We start from the raw sequence: 19,885 nt of genomic DNA, 5'->3' as shown, positions 1-19,885 counted from the left end.
CCAGTACGTCTCGGTCCCCCTCCCCACTGTCTCTCTGTTCCGGTATACCGGTCCCCCCGCGCTGTTCCGCCGTCTCTGTCCCGGTCCTGTTCCCCCCCCTCCCCCTCGCCGCTGTCTCGGTGTGTCACGATGTGTCCCCGTCCCCTCTTCCCTCCCGTTCTCTCCCGGTGTCCCTCTGTCCCGGAGTGTCCCGGTGTGTCCCCTTCCATCCCGCTGTCCCTCTCCCCCACCCCGTCTCCGTGCCCGCCTGCTGTCCTGTGTCAGTGCGCCCCCTAACGGCGGCGGGCGGTGCCTGCGGCGAGTATAAAAGGCGGCGGCGGGCAGGGGTGGCTGTGGCGGCAGCGGTAGCGGCGCGGAGGCAGCGGGAGATGGCCGGCCTGCAGCAGGCGCCGCACCTCCACCTGGCCGAGCTCACTGCGTCCCAGTTCCTCGACGTCTGGCGACACTTCGACTCAGACGGTCAGTCCCGGGGGGCGGGGGACCCGCCGTTACCCGCCCCGGCGCGGAGGGCACCGGCCTAAGCATGCCCCTTAGCTCGGGCGCGGGGGGACACGATGTAGAGTCCCAGGATACCCCGTAGTGGGGAGTTCAGAGAGGCAGAGCCCGCGGAGCCTTCGAGAGCAGCCACGTCGAATGGAGCTCAGGGATCGGGGACGCTATCGGCATCCCCCGGGACCACCCCGTCGGGGAGGGATGGAGCGCTCCGGCACCGGACCCTGCGAGAGTCCCCCGCCCGTGGGCCTCTGAGCCCGGGGGTGCCACAAGTCCGTCGCACATCCCCCAAGAGCCGGTGTTCGCTCGGGGTTGGTGTCACCTCTGCGTGCTGATCGGGGGATTCTGCCCTTCCCGAGGTGCACACCCTGCCTCCGCGGACCCCTGTCCTTGTCACCTGGGGTGCCTAGAGGTGGGGGGGAGGAGGGAATGACAGCGCTGCTGAATGACATCGTGGTCCCTGCCCTCTCCCCTGCCCTGAAGGATGGGAATGGCAAAGAGTCTGTGTGAGGAGCGGCCACCCCATGGCTGGAGAGCTCCGTCCCCCTCACCCAGTTCCACAAAACCTCTCCCCGGGGATGCTGTAGCAGCGGCCATGTCCCCTGTGGGGAAGTCACCTCCCCACGGAGTTGCAGCTGGGCATGCCACCTCCTGGTTCCCATTGCTGCCAGCCCCCAAAAGAGGGGAGGGGGGCAGAAATGCCAAAAGCAGCATCGTTTTCATGGGAAATTAGTTTATTCCAGTGCTCTGGTGCCATGAAGGAGGCTTATCCCACTGGGATGAGCAGCACAGGGTAAAGCTCCTTCCCCGTGTCCTTATCCCTTGGGAGGGTTTGGGGACCAAAATCCTCCTGGGAACTGCGTCACACAGCACCCCTGGCTGTGCTGCTAGAGCCAGAGCTCATTCTGTGCTCAGTGCCTTCCAGGCAGCCCCGCTGGGGTCCCTCCTGCAGCCTCGGGGACATGGGCACGACTGTCCCTGTCACCACTGGAGCTGGCACTGCAGCTTAGGGCTTGAGGACAGTGGGATGGTGGCAGCCAGTGGGAATCAGCAGCTCCTGGAGTATGTGTCTGACTGCTTCCTGCAGCATGTTCCTCAAAGGTGCTCTGTCATCTCGAAAATAGAGAGGCAGGCATGTACCCAGCTTGTCCTGTGTCCCATGGCAGGGTGGATGCCCAGGTGAGGAGGGACTCAGGCACCACAGGAGATGGTGGTCTTGGTTAGGATGATGGTCTGCAACATAGGTGGGAGCTCCAGCAGCCCAAGCTGCTTTCCTCTGCCAATGGGAAGGGGTGGTAGAGGGAGCGGTGTTCATCCCCCCGCTGAAGGGGCTGTCTCACTCAAACACTTCCCTGTACTTAAGCTCTGACAGGGCTTTCACTTGCTTCCCTTAAGGTTCCAGAAGTGTCTCCTTGGGTGCCTTTGGTGGCAGGGAGGTTTCACAGTGCAGCTGCATAGCTCTCCAGAAAGGATTTTCCATGCACCCTGCCACTCCACAGACATGGATCAGACCTATCCAAGCTGCTGCTTGGAGGAACTCCAGCTGCCTGCCATGGCTTTTCTTGGTGTTATCCTCTTCCCAGCACTGAATTAAAAGGAGCTTGTGACTCTCCCACACCTGCAGAAGCAAAGTCCGTGGGAAGGGCAGTGAAAATCCAAGCCCCACTGGCAGCTCGCACCAGCACCCAGCATTGCCTGAGCCCCTCATCCTCTCCTGGGAGGGATGTTGCTTATCCATAGGGATGCAGTCATCAAGAGGAAGGTGTCCTGGGACTTCCCCAGGCACTTCCAGATGGGGCGTGGATGGGTTGGTCCCAGATGCTGCATTGCAGAGGGGAGAAGATGGTGCTGGGGAGCCTGAGGGTGTTGATGCTCAAGGTGGATGAAGAGATTTAGTTAAATCACATGGTCAAAGCAGCAGATGCAGAAAATGCACCAAACACTAGGATGGGGATGGGAACGGGAACAGGGACAAAGTCCCCTGTGCCCTTCAACTGTCAAGGGCTGTGTCACCTCCAATGGGGCTCTCTGCAAATTCAGCCACCACCAGGTTTCTACCACACTAGGCATCTGCTTCTTTGCTGCCACAACCACCATGAAGCCATGTCCCTGTGCAGAGGGGAAGAAACACTGCATCCCCATGAAACATCCTTCTGACACCAGAGGGATCTTACTGTATTCTCTTCCTTCCCTAGGCAATGGCTACATTGAAGGCAAAGAACTGGAAAACTTCTTCCAGGAGCTGGAAGGCGCAAGGAAGGGGGTGGGTGTGGTAAGGGCCTCTCCTGATTTCGCTTTCTCCCTCCCCTGTTCCCTCTTTCCTGAAGTTTCAGGCTCCTGTCAGTCCCATCTCCTCTGGGAATGGCACCTAGGAGCGGGACTGGGGCATCTCCAGGGGGAAACAGGGAGAAATGCAAGTGTGGGGAGGGGGAATAAATGCTCCCAATCTCTGCTCCTTGCTGGCAGGATTCAAAGAATGACATCTTGGGTGACAAGATGAAGGAGTTCATGCACAAGTACGACAGAAATGCTGACGGCAAAATTGAGATGGCAGAGGTGAGGGGAGCTGGTCCCATGGCCCATGGGGCACTCATGTCCCCTTCCCACCTGATGCTTGTAACCTCCCCAATGCTTGTACCCCCCCAATGCTTGTATCCCCCCCAGTGCTCGTGTCCCCTGCGATGCTTGTGTTCTCCACAGCTGGCCCAGATCCTGCCCATGGAGGAAAATTTCCTGCTGTGTTTCCGACAGCATGTGGGCTCCAGCTCGGAGTTCATGGAGGTGAGCAGGGCAGGCTGTGCCAGGGTTTCCTTTGGGATCCACTTCCCTGATGCAGCTGGGAGCGGGTATTGCCCAAACCTCTCTCAGTCTACCCCAGAATCTTGGTTTTAAGTCAGCACTGTGAGGTGGTGCTGGTTTGGGGAGTGTGGTGAGTTTTCCCTGTCCTTCGTGTCCCTTCAGCACTTCTCAGGGCAGCTGGGACCTCATCCCAGTCTCCAGGAGAGGCGACCAGAGGGATTTGGAGCTGTTTCTGTAAACTTCCAATCCGGGGTGGTTGGTCCTTAGCACCCAAGGGATGTGCTGAAGCAGACAACACTGCTCTGGGCCACCCCAAAACTTCACTGTGCCCTTGCATGGGGTAATCCCATCTGCAGGGTGGGAGAGAAATTGCCCATTGTCACTGAAACCTGGCTGGGGTTTGGAGTGGGATGTGCAGCCTCCCAGGAGGGGAGACTGTGCTTGGAAAATGAAACCGGGGTGGAGGCGAGGGCTGAAAGAGGAGCACCCAATAGTGGAGGGAGTTAAGTGGGTGCTACTGTTTAATTGGGGGCTGCAATTAAATATTAAAGACTGGTCTTGCATGCTGGGGCGAGGATAATAGTGCTTGAACTCTTGGCATGGATGTGGACAAAAGTATCCAGCCAAGAGCTGACTCCAACTCTGCCAGGGTGGTGGGAGAATCTCCAAATGGGGCTTAGTGGGGTTTGCATGTGTTGGTGGGGAACATGGGACACAAGCCCACACCAGCATTGGAGATGGTTCCTTCACAGGCTTGGCGCAGGTACGACACAGACCGCAGCGGCTACATTGAGGCCAATGAGCTCAAGGTGGGCTACGGGCAGGAGGTGGGCTGAGCTGGGTCCCTTGTGATGGGATATCACTGCTGGGACCATCGTGGATGGGGACAGCCAGCACAGCCCTCTCCCTTCAGGGCTTCCTGTCAGACCTGCTGAAGAAGGCAAATCGGCCCTACAACGAGCCCAAGCTGCAGGAGTACACACAGACCATTGTAAGTGGGGCCTCATCCCAGGGGGACCATGGTTCTCCTAACGCAGGGCAGGTGCCCCCCACGGGTCTTGGCACCACATAGTGTGTGGGATGAAGGGGAGGAGGAGGCAATGGTGACCTGGTGCTGCTTGTGTCCCGGCAGCTGCGAATGTTTGACATGAACGGTGACGGGAAGCTGGGCCTCTCGGAGATGTCACGGTAAGTTCATGGGTGGCGAAAGGGAAGTGGTGGGGAAGAAAAGACACCCTGAAACACTCACAGTGGAGGCTCCAGCTTCCAAGGAGAACAGTTTTCCTCTTTAATTCATTCATGTTTTGGAGTGAAGAGTCATAGAACACCATGTTTGTGTTGGAAGAGACTTTCAAAGCTCATCTAGTCCAACCTCCTGTAGGGAGCAGGGACACGTTCAACAACTAGACCAGGTTACCCAGAGCCACATCCAGCCTGGCCTGGGATGTCTCCAGGGATGAGGCATTCACCACCTCTCTGGGCAACCTGGGCCTGTGTTTTACCACCTCCAGTGCACAAAATTTCTTACTCACATCCAGCCTGAATCTCCCGCTTTTAATTTAAAACCATCACCCTCATCCAAGATTCATTTGAGTTTTAAAAGTGTCTTTTCCTGGTTGATTCCTGCTTATCCCTGGCCCTTCTTGTCTTTCAGACTTCTGCCTGTGCAAGAAAACTTCCTTCTGAAGTTTCAGGTAAAATAAAACAATAAAAATATAATATTAATGATGATAATAATAATAAATTAAATCCTGTTCCCTGCTTGCACCTCATCTCTCCCTCATGCCCTGGTATCCCATGCTGCTTCCCAGGGGGTGAAGCTGTCCTTGGAGGAGTTCAATGCCATCTTTGCCTTCTATGACAAGGTAGGGAGCTGGATCCCAGGAAACTGCCCCAAATAAATACAACTTGGGAAAAAAAAAAAACCCAACCCAAACCCATGTGTTTTCAACTGGGTCAATTCCCTGCTTCAATGTGGGGTGTGAGTGCTGGTTAAGGGTCAGGGAGTGCCCCCTGCACCCATGCCCAGGGTAGTGGGGCTTGCTCGTGTCCTTCTCCCTCCTGATGTCACTCCCTCCTTATCCAGGATGGAAGCGGCTTCATTGATGAGAATGAGCTGGATGCACTTTTGAAAGACCTGTATGAGAAGAATAAGAAAGTAAGTGGAGGACAGAGCCCAGGTGCCCCCACCCCGCCCAGGGTCCTCAGTGCATCCTCTTCTTCCAGAAGCATCGGGGGAGGTTTAGTCTGGAGATAGGAACAGTTTCTCCCTGAAAGGGTGCTCAGGCATTGGAACAGGCTGCCCAGAGCAGTGATGGAGTCACCATCCCTGGAAGTGTTCACAGACTGTGTAGATGAGGCCCTCAGTGCCATGGTTTAGTGGTGGCCTTGGCAGTGCTGGGAATGGTTGGATTTGAAGATCTTAAAGGTCTTCTCCAACTTGGCTGATTCTATGTCCACACTCCCCAGTGACCAGGAGAGATGCTTGGTCGTCACAAGCTGGGAGTGCTCCCCAGGGAGAAACAGGGTCCCCAGCTCCCACCACCTCCCTCCTCTCCTCCTCTGCAGGAGATGAGCATCCAGCAGCTCACCAGCTACAGGAAGAGCATCATGAACCTGTCTGATGCAGGAAAGCTCTACCGCAAGGAACTGGAAATTGTGCTTTGCAGTGAGCCCCCTGTGTAGGACAATGTAGGAGCATCCCACACCATCCCACCCTACCCCATGTGCCTCCTCTTCCCCACAACCAAGCACAACCAGAGAACACCCATCACTGCAGTGCTCCCTCATCAGCTGTTGGGTTTGCTGAAGGTTGTTAAAGTCCTAATTCTGGGGGAAACTTAATTTCACCCCTTTCTCCTAGTTGGCTTCATAATCTATATTATTTTTTGGGATTGTTTTCATTGTTTTGGTCTTTTCTTGGTTTTCTCTGGTTGATCTAAGAGAGTTTACAAATAAAGTCAAGTACTGGTACAGCAAAGCCTTCTCCTGCTGCAGCAATGGGGCTGGGGGGAACAGGAGAGGTGGGTCCTGTACCCTTACCCCTACCTGGATGATGGGGGAGTCCACAAGGGTTGTGGCCCCCCCAGTATGGCCCAGTTAAGCCCTGTACAGCCCAGTATAGTGCAGTGCAGTCCTATATGGTGCAGTGCAATCCTATATGGCCATGTATTACCCAGTACAATCCTATAACAGTGCAGGATAACCCAGTTCAGGTCTGTACAGCCCAGTATGGTGCAGTGCAGTCCTATATGGCCATGTATAACCCACTACAGCTCTGTACAGCCCACTATGGTCCAGTAGAGACCAGTGTGGTGCCATACAGTCCGGTACAAGCACATATGGTGCAGTTAAACCCTATGCAGTCCAATATGGCTCAGTACCGTCCTGTACAGCCCAGTTTGAGTCAATGCAGCCCCATATCATGCAATGTAGTCCTATACAGTGAAGTGCAGCCCTATGGACCAATATACCTGCACAGCCCCAATAATCCTGCATATAGTCCTGCACAGCCCTGTACTGCCCCATATGGCCAGGTACAGCCCAGTATGACCCACTACCGCCATATGGCTCAGTACAGTCCCGTGCAGTCCAATACAGTGCAGTGCAATACAGTCCAGCCAGCACAGCCCTGTACGGTCCTGTACCTTATTACAGACCTGCACCACTCTGTCTGATGCTGTACAGTCCTATACAGGTGAGCACAGCCCACTACAGTGCTGTACAGCCCAATACAGTGCAGTACAGACGTCCATATCCGAGCCCAGTACACCCCACTGTAGCCCCGTACACCCCAGTGAAGCCCAGTACAGCCCAGTCCAGCCCCATGCAGCCCAATACATTCCAGTACAGGCCAGCGCAGTTCTGCATAGCCCAATACACTCCAGTACAGCCCAATACAGCCCAGTATAGGCCGCTGCAGCAAATGACCGGGCGGCCCGGCTGTAGAGAGCCCTCCCGTCCGCCAGGGGGCGCATATCGGCACAGCAGGAGGCAGAGCGGTGCATGCGCGGGGCGGGGCGAGTTCCCCAGCCATCGTGTGAGGTGTCCGCTTGCCAGCCAGCCTGTTCGCCGCCATGGCTCTGCTGTACACCCGCCGGCTGCTTGCCACCCCGCGCCTCGTCGCAGCCGCCACCCGCGCCAGGTGAGCGCTGAGGGGCGGCCCAACCTCTGGAGCCACTCTGCGGTGCCGATGGAGGGGCATTCCCGCGGCCGAACTTCTCGCTGTGAGGCGGCAACGTGAGGGGGGTGGGGTAGGGTACGGGGGTGAAGTGATGGGGGACTGCGGGCCCTTCGCGAGGGGGAAGCGTGTCCCTCCGCGGAGTCTGTAGGTACCGCGGTGGAGACCGGGGGTTGCTGAGGTGACGGCGCTGGGATTGGATGGGGTGCGCGACCTCCTCGCGATCTGATTGGCTGCGGCCGGGACCGGCGCCTGCAGCCTGCCCTTGAGGAGCCACCGTGGAGGGCGCGTGAACGCGGGGGATTGTGCACCGAGAAACAGGGCCCGGGGGCACCCTGTGCACTTAGGAACGGGGCCGGGGTGCTGCTTCTTGTGTGCAGCAGGGTCGGGGTACCCTGTGCACCAAGGAATGGGATCTGGGGCGCCCTGTGCCCCAAGAAACCGGGGCCGGGGGCATCCCGTGAACTGAGAAATGGGGCTGGGGGGTGTGCAGTGGGCATGAAGGACCCCGTGCACTGCAAAATGATGCTGGGGTTCTGCTACCTTGCATGCACCATATAGTGGGAGCAAGGGGACGTTATGCACCATGCAGTAGGGCTGGGGTACTGCTGCTAGAGACATGCCTTTAGATGTGCAAAACCTGGTGTGAGCAGGGTGGGAGTGTGTTGCTGTGTCCTGCTCTGGCCTGTGCTGTGTCTGAAGCCAAGGAGGAATGGACAGGAGGATGTAGGGTGCAGCTGGAGCCCACACAGCACATCTGACCCTGGACCCACAGGCCACTGGCTGGGAAAACCACTGTGAGCAGTGTGGAGAATTCTGGGCAGGAGCCTTGCTGCAGCTCTGCAGAACCCTTTGACTCCTGGCCCACACTGGCTCTGGAAACTAATGAACAACTCCCAGCCCTTGTCAGAACAGGAAAGTGGTGGGTTGTTTTCCATTCCAGACAAGAAGGCTTTTAGCTATTGATTAACTCTGTTCTGTCAAGCAGAGCCCCTCACTGTCTTGTGAGACAACTACTCTCAGTGCCTGCTTCTTCTGCAGCAGCCTCTTCTCCCTGGATATGGAAGAGCAGCTGCCTAGAGTGTGGGTTTTGCCCCTTGAACTTTTATCAGGCCTGTGAGAGGTGTGCAAGATCACTTGCAATAGCTTTGCTTTTCCCAAGCTTGTTACACAGCAAAATATAAATTACCAAATTGAGGTCACCTAAAAGACATGCAAACCATCACTTTTGTGCGTAAAGAACCTTTGTGCACAGCCAGTGTTGTTCCCAAAGAGTGGCACATTACCTGTGGACAGGGAATGCCAGGCAGTGATTAGCAGTTTCTGTGTGCTTATCTACAGCAGCTTTGGTGCTCTGTGCTGGAAATAGTCTTTCTGAAATCAGGATGGAGGTGAAGAGGTACTGACCAAATGATTAAAGGCTCCCTTGACACACAGATGCTAATGAAGGTGATAACTCACCACATAGCCATTTTAAATGCTTTTTGTGGTGGGAAGCTTATCACAACTCACTGGGGCAATGAATTTTTAGGCTTGAAAGGACCTTAGGAGCCAGCCTGTTGCCTTTGTTCTTGTTTAAATATTTGCAGTAGCTGTGGTATCCAGAGAGTTGCCTTTGGCCCCTTTTTTGCTCTGCTCTGGCTTGCAGAACTGCTGTAGAGGCTTTGGAGGAGATTTGAAATCCAGTACCTTACCTGGCTGTACTGCAGGGAATGTGGACTGGCCTCTTCCTAATGGAAACCTTCACTGGGCTTCTGAACACTTGCATAGTTGCTCTCTGGGTTTGGCTTGAGTCTGTAAGTATGCTCGTGGGTCTCTGCAGCTCAGGCCATAAAGTTCCGCATACATTTTTGAAGGATGTTACTGTTTTTCTGCTTTCTCTGTCCCGTGTGTCACAATGTGCTTGCAGCTGGGCATTAAACTGGCTCAGAAGACAAGCCTGGCTGATGAGTACAGAGAGTACTTGAATACCAGCTCTCATCAGCGTCTAAACTCTGACTTGGGCCACCTCTGTTCAGGTCCTGTATATGGAAGATGTGCATTCTTTGCCCTATACCTAGGATCCCTCAGCTCAAACTTCCCTCTGGTTAGTTTAACCCCAGCTTAAACTTCCTTCTTGTTTTATGCACTGGAATACCTCCAGCCTGGCAGAGAAGATGTGCAGTTTATAACTTTGACCTTTGTTTAACAGCAGTGGACTTTTAATTGCTCAAACAAAAATATAACAGTGGTTACATAGGGGTAGCAGTGTGTTGGGACTTGTGGCCTTGGATCCCTGGTAGATCCCTTTTCCCAAACCCCTGTCTGGCAAGGTTTACTTCTGTGATCTTATGGGTGTCGTGATGCATGTGGACATCTCAGTCTGGGCCTTCTTTGCCTGTCTCCTTGAAAGCTCACCTCTGGAAACAGCAGAGTATTTCTTCAGCCTTCACCTGAAAACCTCCAGGCTGAGAAGGAGAAAATCAGGTCCTAAACCTAACCCTTCTCTGCCTTAAGCTGATGGAAAGACCAGCTCAGAACAGAAGTACTTAACTCAGAAGTGCTACAGCTTTGGTAAATGCCCACAGGATCAGCAGTAGTTGTAGCAGTATATTAGAGCCCAGTGACCTGCTTAAGTTTTTGCAGGATTGGGGTCTAAATACACCAGACACTGTAAGCTGCTTGGTGACAAGCTGAGCAAAAAGAAGATGCTGTCCCACCTCCAGAGCAGCAGCAGTTTGAAATGGATGGCGAGGCTCCTGCATGCCTCAATACCAAAATAATCCTAGACCAGGTAAACTGCAGTGGGATGTGCTCCTGTGCATGTGTTTCTCTTTCATCACCTCTCTGTTGCCAAGAAGGTGTTGGGAGAGGTTTTCCAAACCTGGTGCCTGAACCTGCAGCAGCATTTTGCCCTGTGCGCTGTTCAGGTTGGCTCCCCAGGCTGCTCCCTCCCCGCTGTCTTCCTTTCTGAGGAGTGGTCTTGGCATAACTGACTCATCCTCCTTTCTAAGTTGATCCTGTACTTCACTGGAGAGGTAATTATGACTTGTTAGTGGTTTAGAAATGCTAAGCACATCTTCCATTTTTAAACTACCCACAACGGCTCAGCCTCGTATGTATTTGCTGCTCTTTTTGCCTGTCAAGAGGAGAAATGGAGGCTTTTTATTTTGAAATACTGGAAGAGCAGCTACATCTAAAGAGAGCAAATGATGTTAGAAGCTCCGTGAGATGTAATCTACATACATGACGGTGCAAAGCATGTTTATGTAGTGAATAGTTAGCTCGAACAAGTCCAGAGGAGGCCACAGAGATGCTGTGAGGCCTGGAGCAGCTCTGCTCTGGAGCCAGGCTGAGAGAGCTGGGCTGGTTCTGCCTGGAGAAGAGAAGGCTCCTTAAGGGGAGTCCTTAGAGCAGCTCCAGTGCCTAAAGGGGCTGCAAGAAACCTGGAGAGGGGCTTTGGACAAGGGCCTATAGGGACAGGACAAGGGGGAATGGCTTTAACCTGACAGAAATCTTAGGAAGTTCTTCCCTGTGAGGGTGCTGAGGCCCTGGCACAGGTTGCCCAGAGAAGCTGTGGCTGCCCCATCCCTGGCAGTGTTCAAGGCCAGCTTGGACAGGCCTTGGAGCAACCTGGTCTAGTGGAAGGTGTCCCTGCCCGTGGCAGGGGGTTGGAACTGGATGAGCTTTAAGGTCCTTTCCAACCCAAAGCATTCTGAGATTCTGTGAACAAATCAGATCTGAATAGACCCAAAATTGGGATAGATTAGAAGGAAAAAATGATTTTGTGAGTTATGCTGATCACTTTAGTGCTTCCTTAGCCTTCCTGGCTCTACTGATCCTGGTGGCTCCAGGCTGCCTGCCTTGCCTGGGGCAGGATCCAGTTCCAGAACTGCATTCCCAAGTTGAAAAGGCTGTTATCTTCAGGTGAGTTGGCCTCCTCCAGGCTTCAAAGCTTTGTGAAGCTGGTAAGTGGAGCCATCTGACTATGAGTTTTTCCCTCAGGAGTCAAGACTGAATCCTGCCCCAGAGGAGATAGACCTAGTCTACCTTTTGCTGGGTGCTTTGTGCCCTGCTGAGCTCAGGCATCTGGGTAGGTCCGGATGCTCCCGGGGTGTGAGGTTATTGTCTTTAGTAATCCTGCCCTCAGGAGGGGGCTGTCTGTCAGGTGGGTTACAAACTACTGCAGTGCTTCTCTTGCACTGTCTACAAGCCTGCAAGGCCTGGAAATGGGACTTTGGCTGTGGCCAAAGAGAGAATAACAGGTTTCTTTTTATAGCATGATCTGGTCTGCCCTTGACATTAAGATAGCCTCTCCATCTTCAGGATGTCCTGCTAACAGGACAGAGGCAGGTGGTTTGTAGAGCAGCTGCTGGAGAGTGGGGCACAAAGCTTCTCCTTGGCAGCAAGGAGAGAGGCCTTCACATCGAGGTGTCACTTGTCACACCAGGAAGAAAGTGTCCTCTGATTTCCATGAAAACAGCATTTGGCAGAGTGTAGGGAAGGGAAATGTCTCCATTGGCTCAGCTGATGTTGTAGAAAGAGCAGATAGTCTTCATGCACAAGAGCCCTTCCAGGAATTTGGAAGCAGGCCTGTATTGGTGCGAAGGCTTCTGTTTCCTGGGGCCTTCCTGATGTCAGCACATGAGACAAATGAAGCTATGTCTACATGTTAATGACTTGCAGGGAGTCAGTTAATCTTCAGCCACAGTGAACTGAAGCTCTTTGCCCATTCTGCAACATAAAATGCAGTGCCAGCTCATGGAACACAAAAGATTGGTTCTTTTTTTGCCTTGGATATTTCTCTTAGCACTTCTTGTTCCTCTTCCAGGGGTTTAAAACCAAGATTTCCCTCTAGCCATGTTGATACACATTGCTGGCCAGTTCTCAAGCCTGATTCTTAGCTTCTTTTTCTTTGCCTTCAGCTCATGGTGGTCCCATGTGGAGATGGGTCCCCCCGACCCCATCCTGGGTGTGACAGAAGCTTTCAAGCGCGACACCAATTCCAAGAAGATGAACCTGGGAGTGGGGGCTTACCGAGATGACAGCGGGAAGCCGTATGTCCTGAACTGTGTTCGCAAGGTGAGCCTGGTGCTGCTGTTGGGCAGGGCCACACCCAGGTGTTGGACACCTAGGGGTGTCAGGGAGAGAGAAGGCTTCTTAGCAAGGGTTGCCTGGGTGGCCCTTAGAATAAGCTTTGTCTCTAACAGAGCAGGACAGTGTTCCTGGATGCCTTCCTTAGCAGCCCTAATGCTTTTAAGATACAAAAGTGCTGTTAAGTAGGAGGGGATAAAACAGGGAATGCATGGCCTGTTCCCATCCAGGTAAATCTGTTGTTGCTGACTTCCACAAGTCCTCCAATCCAGCTGTCCTCTGAACTTCAGTGTTTCTTCAATAGGCTGATGTTCCCTGGGCCAACCCACATGGGAGGAAAGAGCTGACACTGTCCCCCCTGTGGATTAGTTTTAGAAATTCTGCTGAGTCATTGTTACCAGCTTCTCCATAAGCCAGGCTAAAACTCCAGCCCAGGGAGCTGGATGTGGACACTATGCTTGAGGGGATTACAGAGCCTTTCAGGTCTGCCAGCGAGGAAGGGAGGATGTGTTGTCAATGTTTCTCATCACTGTCAGGTTTGAAGCCATCCTTTGCCCTCACTCTCCCCATGTCAGCATGTACTGCAGCTGGGTCACAACCAGAGAACCTGGGTCGTGGCACAGGAACAGTTTCCTAGTGGTATGTGAATGCTGCCAGTGCCTGTTCCACTGCTCTGGGAGCACAAATAGGGTTCCCAAAGTGCTCTAGATATCTCTATTGCTCTATTTTTCCTGAGTGTTGTTCCTTGTTGCTGTTCTTGCATCCACCCTCTGGTCTGTGTTAGGTAGGGACTTGGACTATTTTCTGAACAGTCTGGTGTCATCTCTCTGCAGGACAATTCCTGCTTGGGCAAAGAAACACGTGTCTTTGTGTAGCAGCGTTGACTTGTGATGGGCTTGAAGTGATACTCTCTGGTGTTGGGTTTCTGGGCTCTGCTATACTGACAGTGGCACCCACTGATGGCTGTGGTAGCCACTGGGCACCATGCCCCATGGTAAAAGGGTTTAATTTGAAATGCTTACTGCTGCCCTGTGCTTAGAACCAGCCCTGATCACTGAAGGGAAGGTCTTGTAAAACAACCTTAGCACCTTTTGAGCTAGCAGATACGAAGTGATCTTGAGCTGTCCACCATCCTCCCCACAGTGATGCCTTCCTTGCTGACTTGTGTGTCCTCTTTCTTAGGCAGAGGCCATGATAGCATCCAAGAAGATGGACAAGGAGTACTTGCCCATTGGGGGGCTAGCAGATTTCACCCGGGCATCTGCAGAACTGGCTCTGGGTGAAAACAGTGAGGTTCTCAAGAGCGGCCGGGTAAGGAGCAGGATGGGAAGCGGGGGTGGGCAGCACTGTCTGATGTGTGGTTGGTTAGGTGGGTGCCCAGCAAATGTGGAAGAACCGGCAGGGTACTTACGCCTCTGAGTTGCAGGCTGGCTAGGCCTGGATAAGTAAGTGCTTCCTCTGAAAGCTGAAGTGGGAAACAGCCCTTTCCAAGGAGGGAATTTGGCCTTGTCCCAGCAACCTGACTTGCAACTGGAGTTGCTGACCCCTGTGGTCCCCTCCAGTCCCATGTCCCTGTTCTGGTGTGCTTCTGCCAATGCTGATGTAGTGACTGGGCTTTCCCTGTATCATACCATGGCTGCTCACACTTGGGTACTTGTTTATTCCTTTGTAGTATGTCACTGTGCAGGGTATTTCTGGGACTGGATCTCTGCGAATTGGAGCCAACTTTTTGGTGAGTCCCTGGCTGGTGTAGGGGAGAAAGGACCAGAACTGGATCTTTGGGGTTTTCTAACAGTTTGAATCTGTTCAACATGTTTGAACACTCTCTTTCTCTTGATCAGCAACGGTTCTTCAAGTCGAGCCGTGAGGTGTACCTACCCAAACCATCCTGGGGCAATCACACACCTATTTTCCGTGATGCTGGCCTGCAACTGCAGGCTTACCGCTACTATGACCCCAAGACGTGCAGCCTTGACTTCTCTGGAGCCATGGATGACATTTCTGTGAGTTGCCTTTCATGCCTGGAAGCAGGGATGAGATGTGAGAGGATGGGTGATCTTCTTGCTTTAGCCTAAGTGTGATGTGTGAAGGCCCCATATCAAGGCCAGAAGCCCTGCAGAGCTCATAGGCTGTCTGGGACAAGAGTCTCATCTTGACTGCTGAGGAGAGTGATCAGATGTCATTAATACTTCATGCTTTCTAATATCTTCCTTAGAAAATTCCAGAGAAAAGCATCATCCTCTTGCATGCCTGTGCTCACAACCCCACTGGGGTGGATCCCCGGCAGGAGCAATGGAAGGAGGTGGCGGCTCTGGTGAAGGTGAGCAGTACAGCTGGGTACTGTGCTGTTCCTGGGAACACCATCTCTGGGTTATTGCTGTGCTAAAAGTTATTCCATTCCCTGAAGCCAGGATGGGTGTACTGAAGACAGGGGCCACACAAATGCACCCATAGGGTTTCTAGCTGACCATCAGACTTTCTGCTGGCACCTTCACAGGTAGGGAAACCTGAAAGGAAAGCAGCAGGGTTGAAGGAGTGAGCTGTGATCCTGGAGGGGCACTCCCAGTGCTGATGTATTAAAACTGCTGCAAGATTTTTCACATGCCTGGTATCCTCTCATAAGCTTCAGCTGAAAACAGATGGGGCAGGTTCTACATCGTTCTCCTTCTCCCTGCTGCTTCCCCAAGCTGTAGCCAGTGAAATTTGGCTTGGGGATGCCTGCCTTAGTCACAACCTGAGCACTGGTCAATATCAGTGGTCTCTGTGGCCAACAGATGGCTGCAGGTCTCCTGACAGAGGGACAGTGTGGCTGAGTTATCTGCCTGGAGGCAATGGGAGGGCTGGCAGCTGCCTAGAGAGTTCCCAGCTGGTTTTTGTGGAAACTGATAATACAGGAGACACAGAAATGGAATAACTTATTACTACTGAATCTGCTTTTGTCTCCTGGGCCAGACTACACATCCTATAAATGCACCAGGAGGATCTTTACCTGCTGTTTTGGTGCATGATGGGTAGCTGGATCTTGGGCTGCCTTCCTTGTGGCAAAGGGGAATGGCTCTACTTCTGGAGTTGCAGTGAGCAGGCTGATGCCTGCATGGCTCTTTTCAGCCAGCTGCCCTGCTCCCTGGAGGGGTGTACAGCTCCTCTGATGCTCTCTCCCCTCTCTGCTGGCAGAAACGAAACCTCCTCGTGTACTTTGACATGGCCTACCAAGGCTTTGCCAGTGGGGACATCAACCGGGATGCCTGGGCTGTGCGGTACTTCATCGACCAGGGCATCAACGTCCTCATATCACAGTCCTATGCCAAGAACATGGGGCTGTATGGTGAGTAGGGCGGCTGGCATGGAGATGGCTTCACCTAGGCTGCCTCTGGGGTTTAGCAGACACTGTCTTTCTGCTGCCCATGTTAATCCTGCAGTAGTGATCATGGCACTGGAGATCACCTTCTGGAGAGCAGGGCTCTGCTAAAGCTGGGTGGCACTTGGATAAGTCCTACCCCAGCCCTGAGTATCCAAGGGCTGAGTCTGGGCCCTGATGACCTTCTTTCAGGAGAGCGTGCGGGTGCCTTCACGATTATCTGCAGCAATGCAGAGGAAGCCAAGAGGGTTGAGTCACAGCTGAAGATCCTCATCCGTCCCATGTACTCCAACCCACCCCTGAATGGAGCCCGCATTGCTTCCATCATTCTCAACACCCCTGACATACGGAAGGAGTGGTAAGAGGAAGCCCCTAATGCTCACAGTAGCAAAGATGTGAGGTCTCTGTGGCAGCCCTGTGCTGTGCTTACTCCCTGCTGCTGTCCTGGGCAGCTCAAAGCTTCAGGGATGCAATCAGAACCAGGGGTCCAGTCAGAACCATGTTCTGCCCCTTTCCTCTGGAGACATTGATGCTCATGTCTTGGCATCAGCTGGGATTTGTCCTGCTTGACACAAACAGGTTTCCCTTGTGTTGCCAAGACAGAAAAACTAAAAGAGGGGATAAAGCTCCCTTAGGATTGAGAGCTGCAGGAACTGCCTGTCCAAGCAGTGGAAAGGACTGAGGTGTTGGGGGAAGTAGAAGCATAAGCCCTCTGGGAACAAGACCTGGGAATGTAACCCTCATGTCCTAAGCCTGCTTCCTGGCTTCATTCTGTTGGAGTCAGTCCCTGTGGGCAGCTGGCCTGGCAGAACAAAGGCTGGCAGTGTGCTGTGGCCTTGCCGGTAGCAGGGTTCCTTTGGCAGGCTGATGCTTGTGCCTGATCCAGGGATAAGCAGAGATGTCTCCTAGCTGTGCTGCCTTGGAGCAGGGAATGTCTACTTGCCCTGGAGGTATTCCTGCACTCTTTGTCTGTCTGCAGGTGTTATTTTATATGGGTTTGGGCAGTGCTGCCATCAGGCCTGCTGACCCATACCTTTCAAAAGTGAGAGATGCCTACGCATCAGTGTCCAATAGCTATGGAGTAAATAAATAAATAGCAGTCATCTTCAGGTAGCAGGAGAAGGAAGCAGCTTTCCCAGCTGGAGTGTGAGCTGCAGGCTCACACTCTTTGGTCTTGGTTCATCTGCAACCCTGAATGAGATCTCTCCAAGTGAAGAGAGCTGATTCCCTGTAGTTGGGAATGGGGGAACAGTGTGGGTGCATCCCAGCCCTGCTCTGAGCTGTTCCTGGGTTGGCTTCTCAGGCTCGTGGAGGTGAAGGGCATGGCTGACCGAATCATCAGCATGCGGACTCAGCTGGTGTCCAACCTCAAGAAAGAGGGATCCTCCCACAACTGGCAGCATATCACTGACCAGATCGGCATGTTCTGCTTCACAGGGCTGAAGCCTGAGCAGGTAAACGTAGTTCTTGTGGACACAGGATGTTGTTTGCAGTCCTTGTCAGTAAGATCTTGACTACAGATGCCAGATTGAGCCCTGGTGAGCAGTTCTTCCTCCAGGAGGATCATACTCCAAGCCCTTGGCACTGGAGTGTCATGGGGACCCAGGTCTCACTCTTGTTTCCTGCTGTGCTTGTGGAGGTTGAAAGCAATCATAGCCTGCTTGTTTGTCAAAGGAAGCAGTCACTTGGTGCCACTCTGAGGTGACCTTAAAGTCAGTTCAAGCGAAGTGACTGTCCTGGCTGAATATCTGCAGCATTCATGTGTTGCCCAAGAGTTGAGCAGCATCTCTCCCGGTTTACAGGGCTTGATGCTAGCTCCCCATTAGTCATAGAATCACAGAATAGTTTGGGTTGGAAGGGACTTTCAAAGTTCATCTAGTCCAACCCCCCTGCAATGAGCAGGGACATCTTCAACTAGATCAGATTGCCCAGAGCCACATCCAGCATGGCTTTGAATGTTTCAGGGATTGTGCATTCCACCACCTTTCTGGGCAATTAGAGTAGCTCCGAGCAGGTGGATGCCATGTCTGCTGACACCCAGGCTGAGCTCAGATCTGGCAAGCTTTGTGAGTTTGCCTTCTGTTGACACTGTGGGGAGGTTGTCCTGTGGTTTGACCTGTGCTCTTTCACCCCAGGTGGAGCGGCTGATCAAGGAGTTCTCCATCTATATGACAAAAGATGGGAGAATCTCTGTGGCAGGAGTTACATCGGGCAACGTAGGGTACCTGGCTCATGCCATCCATCAAGTCACAAAGTAAAGACACAGGTGTGCCCTGGAGCTGGTGGCTTTCCCTTCCCCACCAGTTGAAGATGGGGAGGGAAAGGGAAGAAGCAGAATACTTCCAAGCACAGCACTTGACGCCGCTGCTGAATGTATCTTGTAGATAAGTTGTTGTAGAAGCCTTGTCAAAACCACCCTGCAGTGTGGAGCAGGGACGTCATTGCTGGCTCCTGCTTGTCACAGCCGTTCTTCCCTGTTGTCCATCAGCCCCAGCACCCTCACAAGCTGGAGGAATCTCCAGCTTCACACTGCCATCCTACCAGCGGTGGCACCAGAGGCTCCCCCATGCTTAGCTCTCCAGAAGGCTTTGTGAGGCAGCAGGAAGGGGATATGGGAGGCTGAGTGGAAGGGCTGCTCAGACCCACTTCTCTGACCTCCTCACAGTCCCTGCTGCCCACAAGCTTCATCCCGCTTCATCCTCCTCACCCAGAACTGGGCAGCACCAAAAGTCTGAGGACTGCTTGTTATCAAAATCTGCTCAGTTGCTATGTTGCTCTTTCTGTCTGGGAATCAGGTGTAACTCACAGGGGTATTGGTGTGGGGGGCAGAGCAGCATCCCTCTAAATCTGCACAGTTCTGACTTCAGTCATGTACATTGACGTGAAACACTTGCGCATCCTCTATTCCCAATAAGAACCTCTGAAAGCCACTGTCAGTCTCTGCCTCTCCCATTCCCATCCCAACCCCAGCAGCCCTCCCTGCAGAGCTGAGGCCTTCGGTGGGCCCCAAAGCCATGAACCAAGGGGTCCACCTTCATGGTGGGGTGTCCCTCTTTTCTGCTTGGATCGGTCAAACTGCTGTTGACACTAAAATGGGAGGGAAAGATCCTGAGTGAGGCCTGAGAGCTGACGACTTGAAAACCATGCTGTCCTAAGCTGAGTGTCCCTCAGGCCTGGTGCCTGGACTCTGATTTTTAATTCAAATAAACTGGTGCATGGCTGTATTGAGCTAGGGACTTCATCCTGTCATCACATAGTGGGATCCTGTCCCTGCCACGTATCAGATGTTCCCTCTCGGGGACGTGCGAGTGCAGAGGATCTGGTCTAACCAATGAAACATCTCCTGAGGATCCCATGTGTACCCCAAAAGCATGGGGTGGGTGGGCTGTGAGTGCCCAGGATGGGAATTGGTGTCACAGAGCTAAAGTTGAAGTCTACTGGGTTGCATGAGTTCCCAAAGGCTTTCAGCACTGAGCTTGGCCATGGAGCACGATGGAGTTTCTTGTTCATCCCGAGGTTGAAATATGGGGGGATAAACTCTGAGTCTGTCTCAGATTTCTCCATCGACTGGCACCTTTCTCCTTTGCAACAGGGCCTTGTGGCTGTCCCATTCCTGGCAGTGTTCAAGGCCAGGCTAGTCAGCTTGCACCAACCTGCTCTAGTGGAAGGCGTCCGTGCCTATGGCAGGGAGTTGGAACTAGGTGAGATTTAAGGTCCCTTTCAACTGCAAGCATTCCTTAGAATGACAGCATGATTCAGCAGAGCAGTCCTCATTCCTGCCCAGAGCCGCCATGTTCTCACATCCGAAGCGAGAGGAGCCGTTCCCACATACCGAGGAGGGCCAGAGCGTCCTGTCTCCCTGGTCGGTTTGACAACGGTTTACGCAGCTCCGTGTCCTCTGCTTGCTCCGATTCGTGCAATAAACTGCTTTCCGTGCCGCCGCCGTGGCTGATGCTGTTCATGTTGATGTCACCGGTGCTGCG

The 19,885-nt window shown here is 53.3% G+C and overlaps 2 protein-coding genes across 2 annotated transcripts; both read left to right on the top strand.

Moving 5' to 3' along the window:
• Nucleotides 1–342: 342 nt before the first annotated feature.
• On the top strand, nucleotides 343–6,264 carry CALB2 (calbindin 2). The gene is made up of 11 exons (XM_005152268.2): nucleotides 343–459; nucleotides 2,688–2,764; nucleotides 2,959–3,048; nucleotides 3,193–3,273; nucleotides 4,044–4,100; nucleotides 4,205–4,282; nucleotides 4,424–4,479; nucleotides 4,946–4,985; nucleotides 5,103–5,156; nucleotides 5,378–5,449; nucleotides 5,860–6,264. Exons 1-11 carry the CDS (start codon nucleotides 369–371, stop codon nucleotides 5,974–5,976), a joined length of 813 nt encoding a protein of 270 aa, XP_005152325.1. The 5' UTR covers nucleotides 343–368; the 3' UTR covers nucleotides 5,977–6,264.
• Nucleotides 6,265–7,314: 1,050 nt separating this feature from the next.
• Nucleotides 7,315–19,843, top strand: GOT2 (glutamic-oxaloacetic transaminase 2). Its single transcript, XM_005152269.3, has 10 exons — nucleotides 7,315–7,435; nucleotides 12,376–12,532; nucleotides 13,727–13,855; nucleotides 14,217–14,276; nucleotides 14,386–14,547; nucleotides 14,760–14,864; nucleotides 15,719–15,869; nucleotides 16,095–16,260; nucleotides 17,206–17,356; nucleotides 18,038–19,843. The coding sequence occupies exons 1-10, from the start codon at nucleotides 7,368–7,370 to the stop codon at nucleotides 18,158–18,160; spliced, it is 1,272 nt and encodes a 423-aa protein (XP_005152326.1). The 5' UTR covers nucleotides 7,315–7,367; the 3' UTR covers nucleotides 18,161–19,843.
• The last annotated feature ends 42 nt before the right edge of the window (nucleotides 19,844–19,885 follow it).

This window comes from Melopsittacus undulatus, chromosome Z (genome assembly GCF_012275295.1).
Source record: "Melopsittacus undulatus isolate bMelUnd1 chromosome Z, bMelUnd1.mat.Z, whole genome shotgun sequence".
In the NCBI taxonomy this organism is placed as follows: Eukaryota; Metazoa; Chordata; class Aves; order Psittaciformes; family Psittaculidae; genus Melopsittacus; species Melopsittacus undulatus.
Note: the sequence above shows the minus strand (reverse complement) of the source record. Positions and strands in the feature narration are given on the sequence as shown.

What these genes read in the sequence shown, in the direction of transcription:
- CALB2 (XM_005152268.2), top strand. Translation starts at nt 369, where the DNA reads ATGGCCGGCCTGCAGCAGGCGCCGCACCTCCACCTGGCCGAGCTCACT. An exon ending in TCTTTGCCTTCTATGACAAG is followed by an intron (nt 5,157 to 5,377) that starts GTAGGGAGCTGG and finishes CTCCTTATCCAG; the next exon opens with GATGGAAGCGGCTTCATTGA. An exon ending in TGTATGAGAAGAATAAGAAA is followed by an intron (nt 5,450 to 5,859) that starts GTAAGTGGAGGA and finishes CCTCCTCTGCAG; the next exon opens with GAGATGAGCATCCAGCAGCT.
- GOT2 (XM_005152269.3), top strand. Translation starts at nt 7,368, where the DNA reads ATGGCTCTGCTGTACACCCGCCGGCTGCTTGCCACCCCGCGCCTCGTC. An exon ending in GCAGCCGCCACCCGCGCCAG is followed by an intron (nt 7,436 to 12,375) that starts GTGAGCGCTGAG and finishes CTTTGCCTTCAG; the next exon opens with CTCATGGTGGTCCCATGTGG. An exon ending in TCCTGAACTGTGTTCGCAAG is followed by an intron (nt 12,533 to 13,726) that starts GTGAGCCTGGTG and finishes CCTCTTTCTTAG; the next exon opens with GCAGAGGCCATGATAGCATC.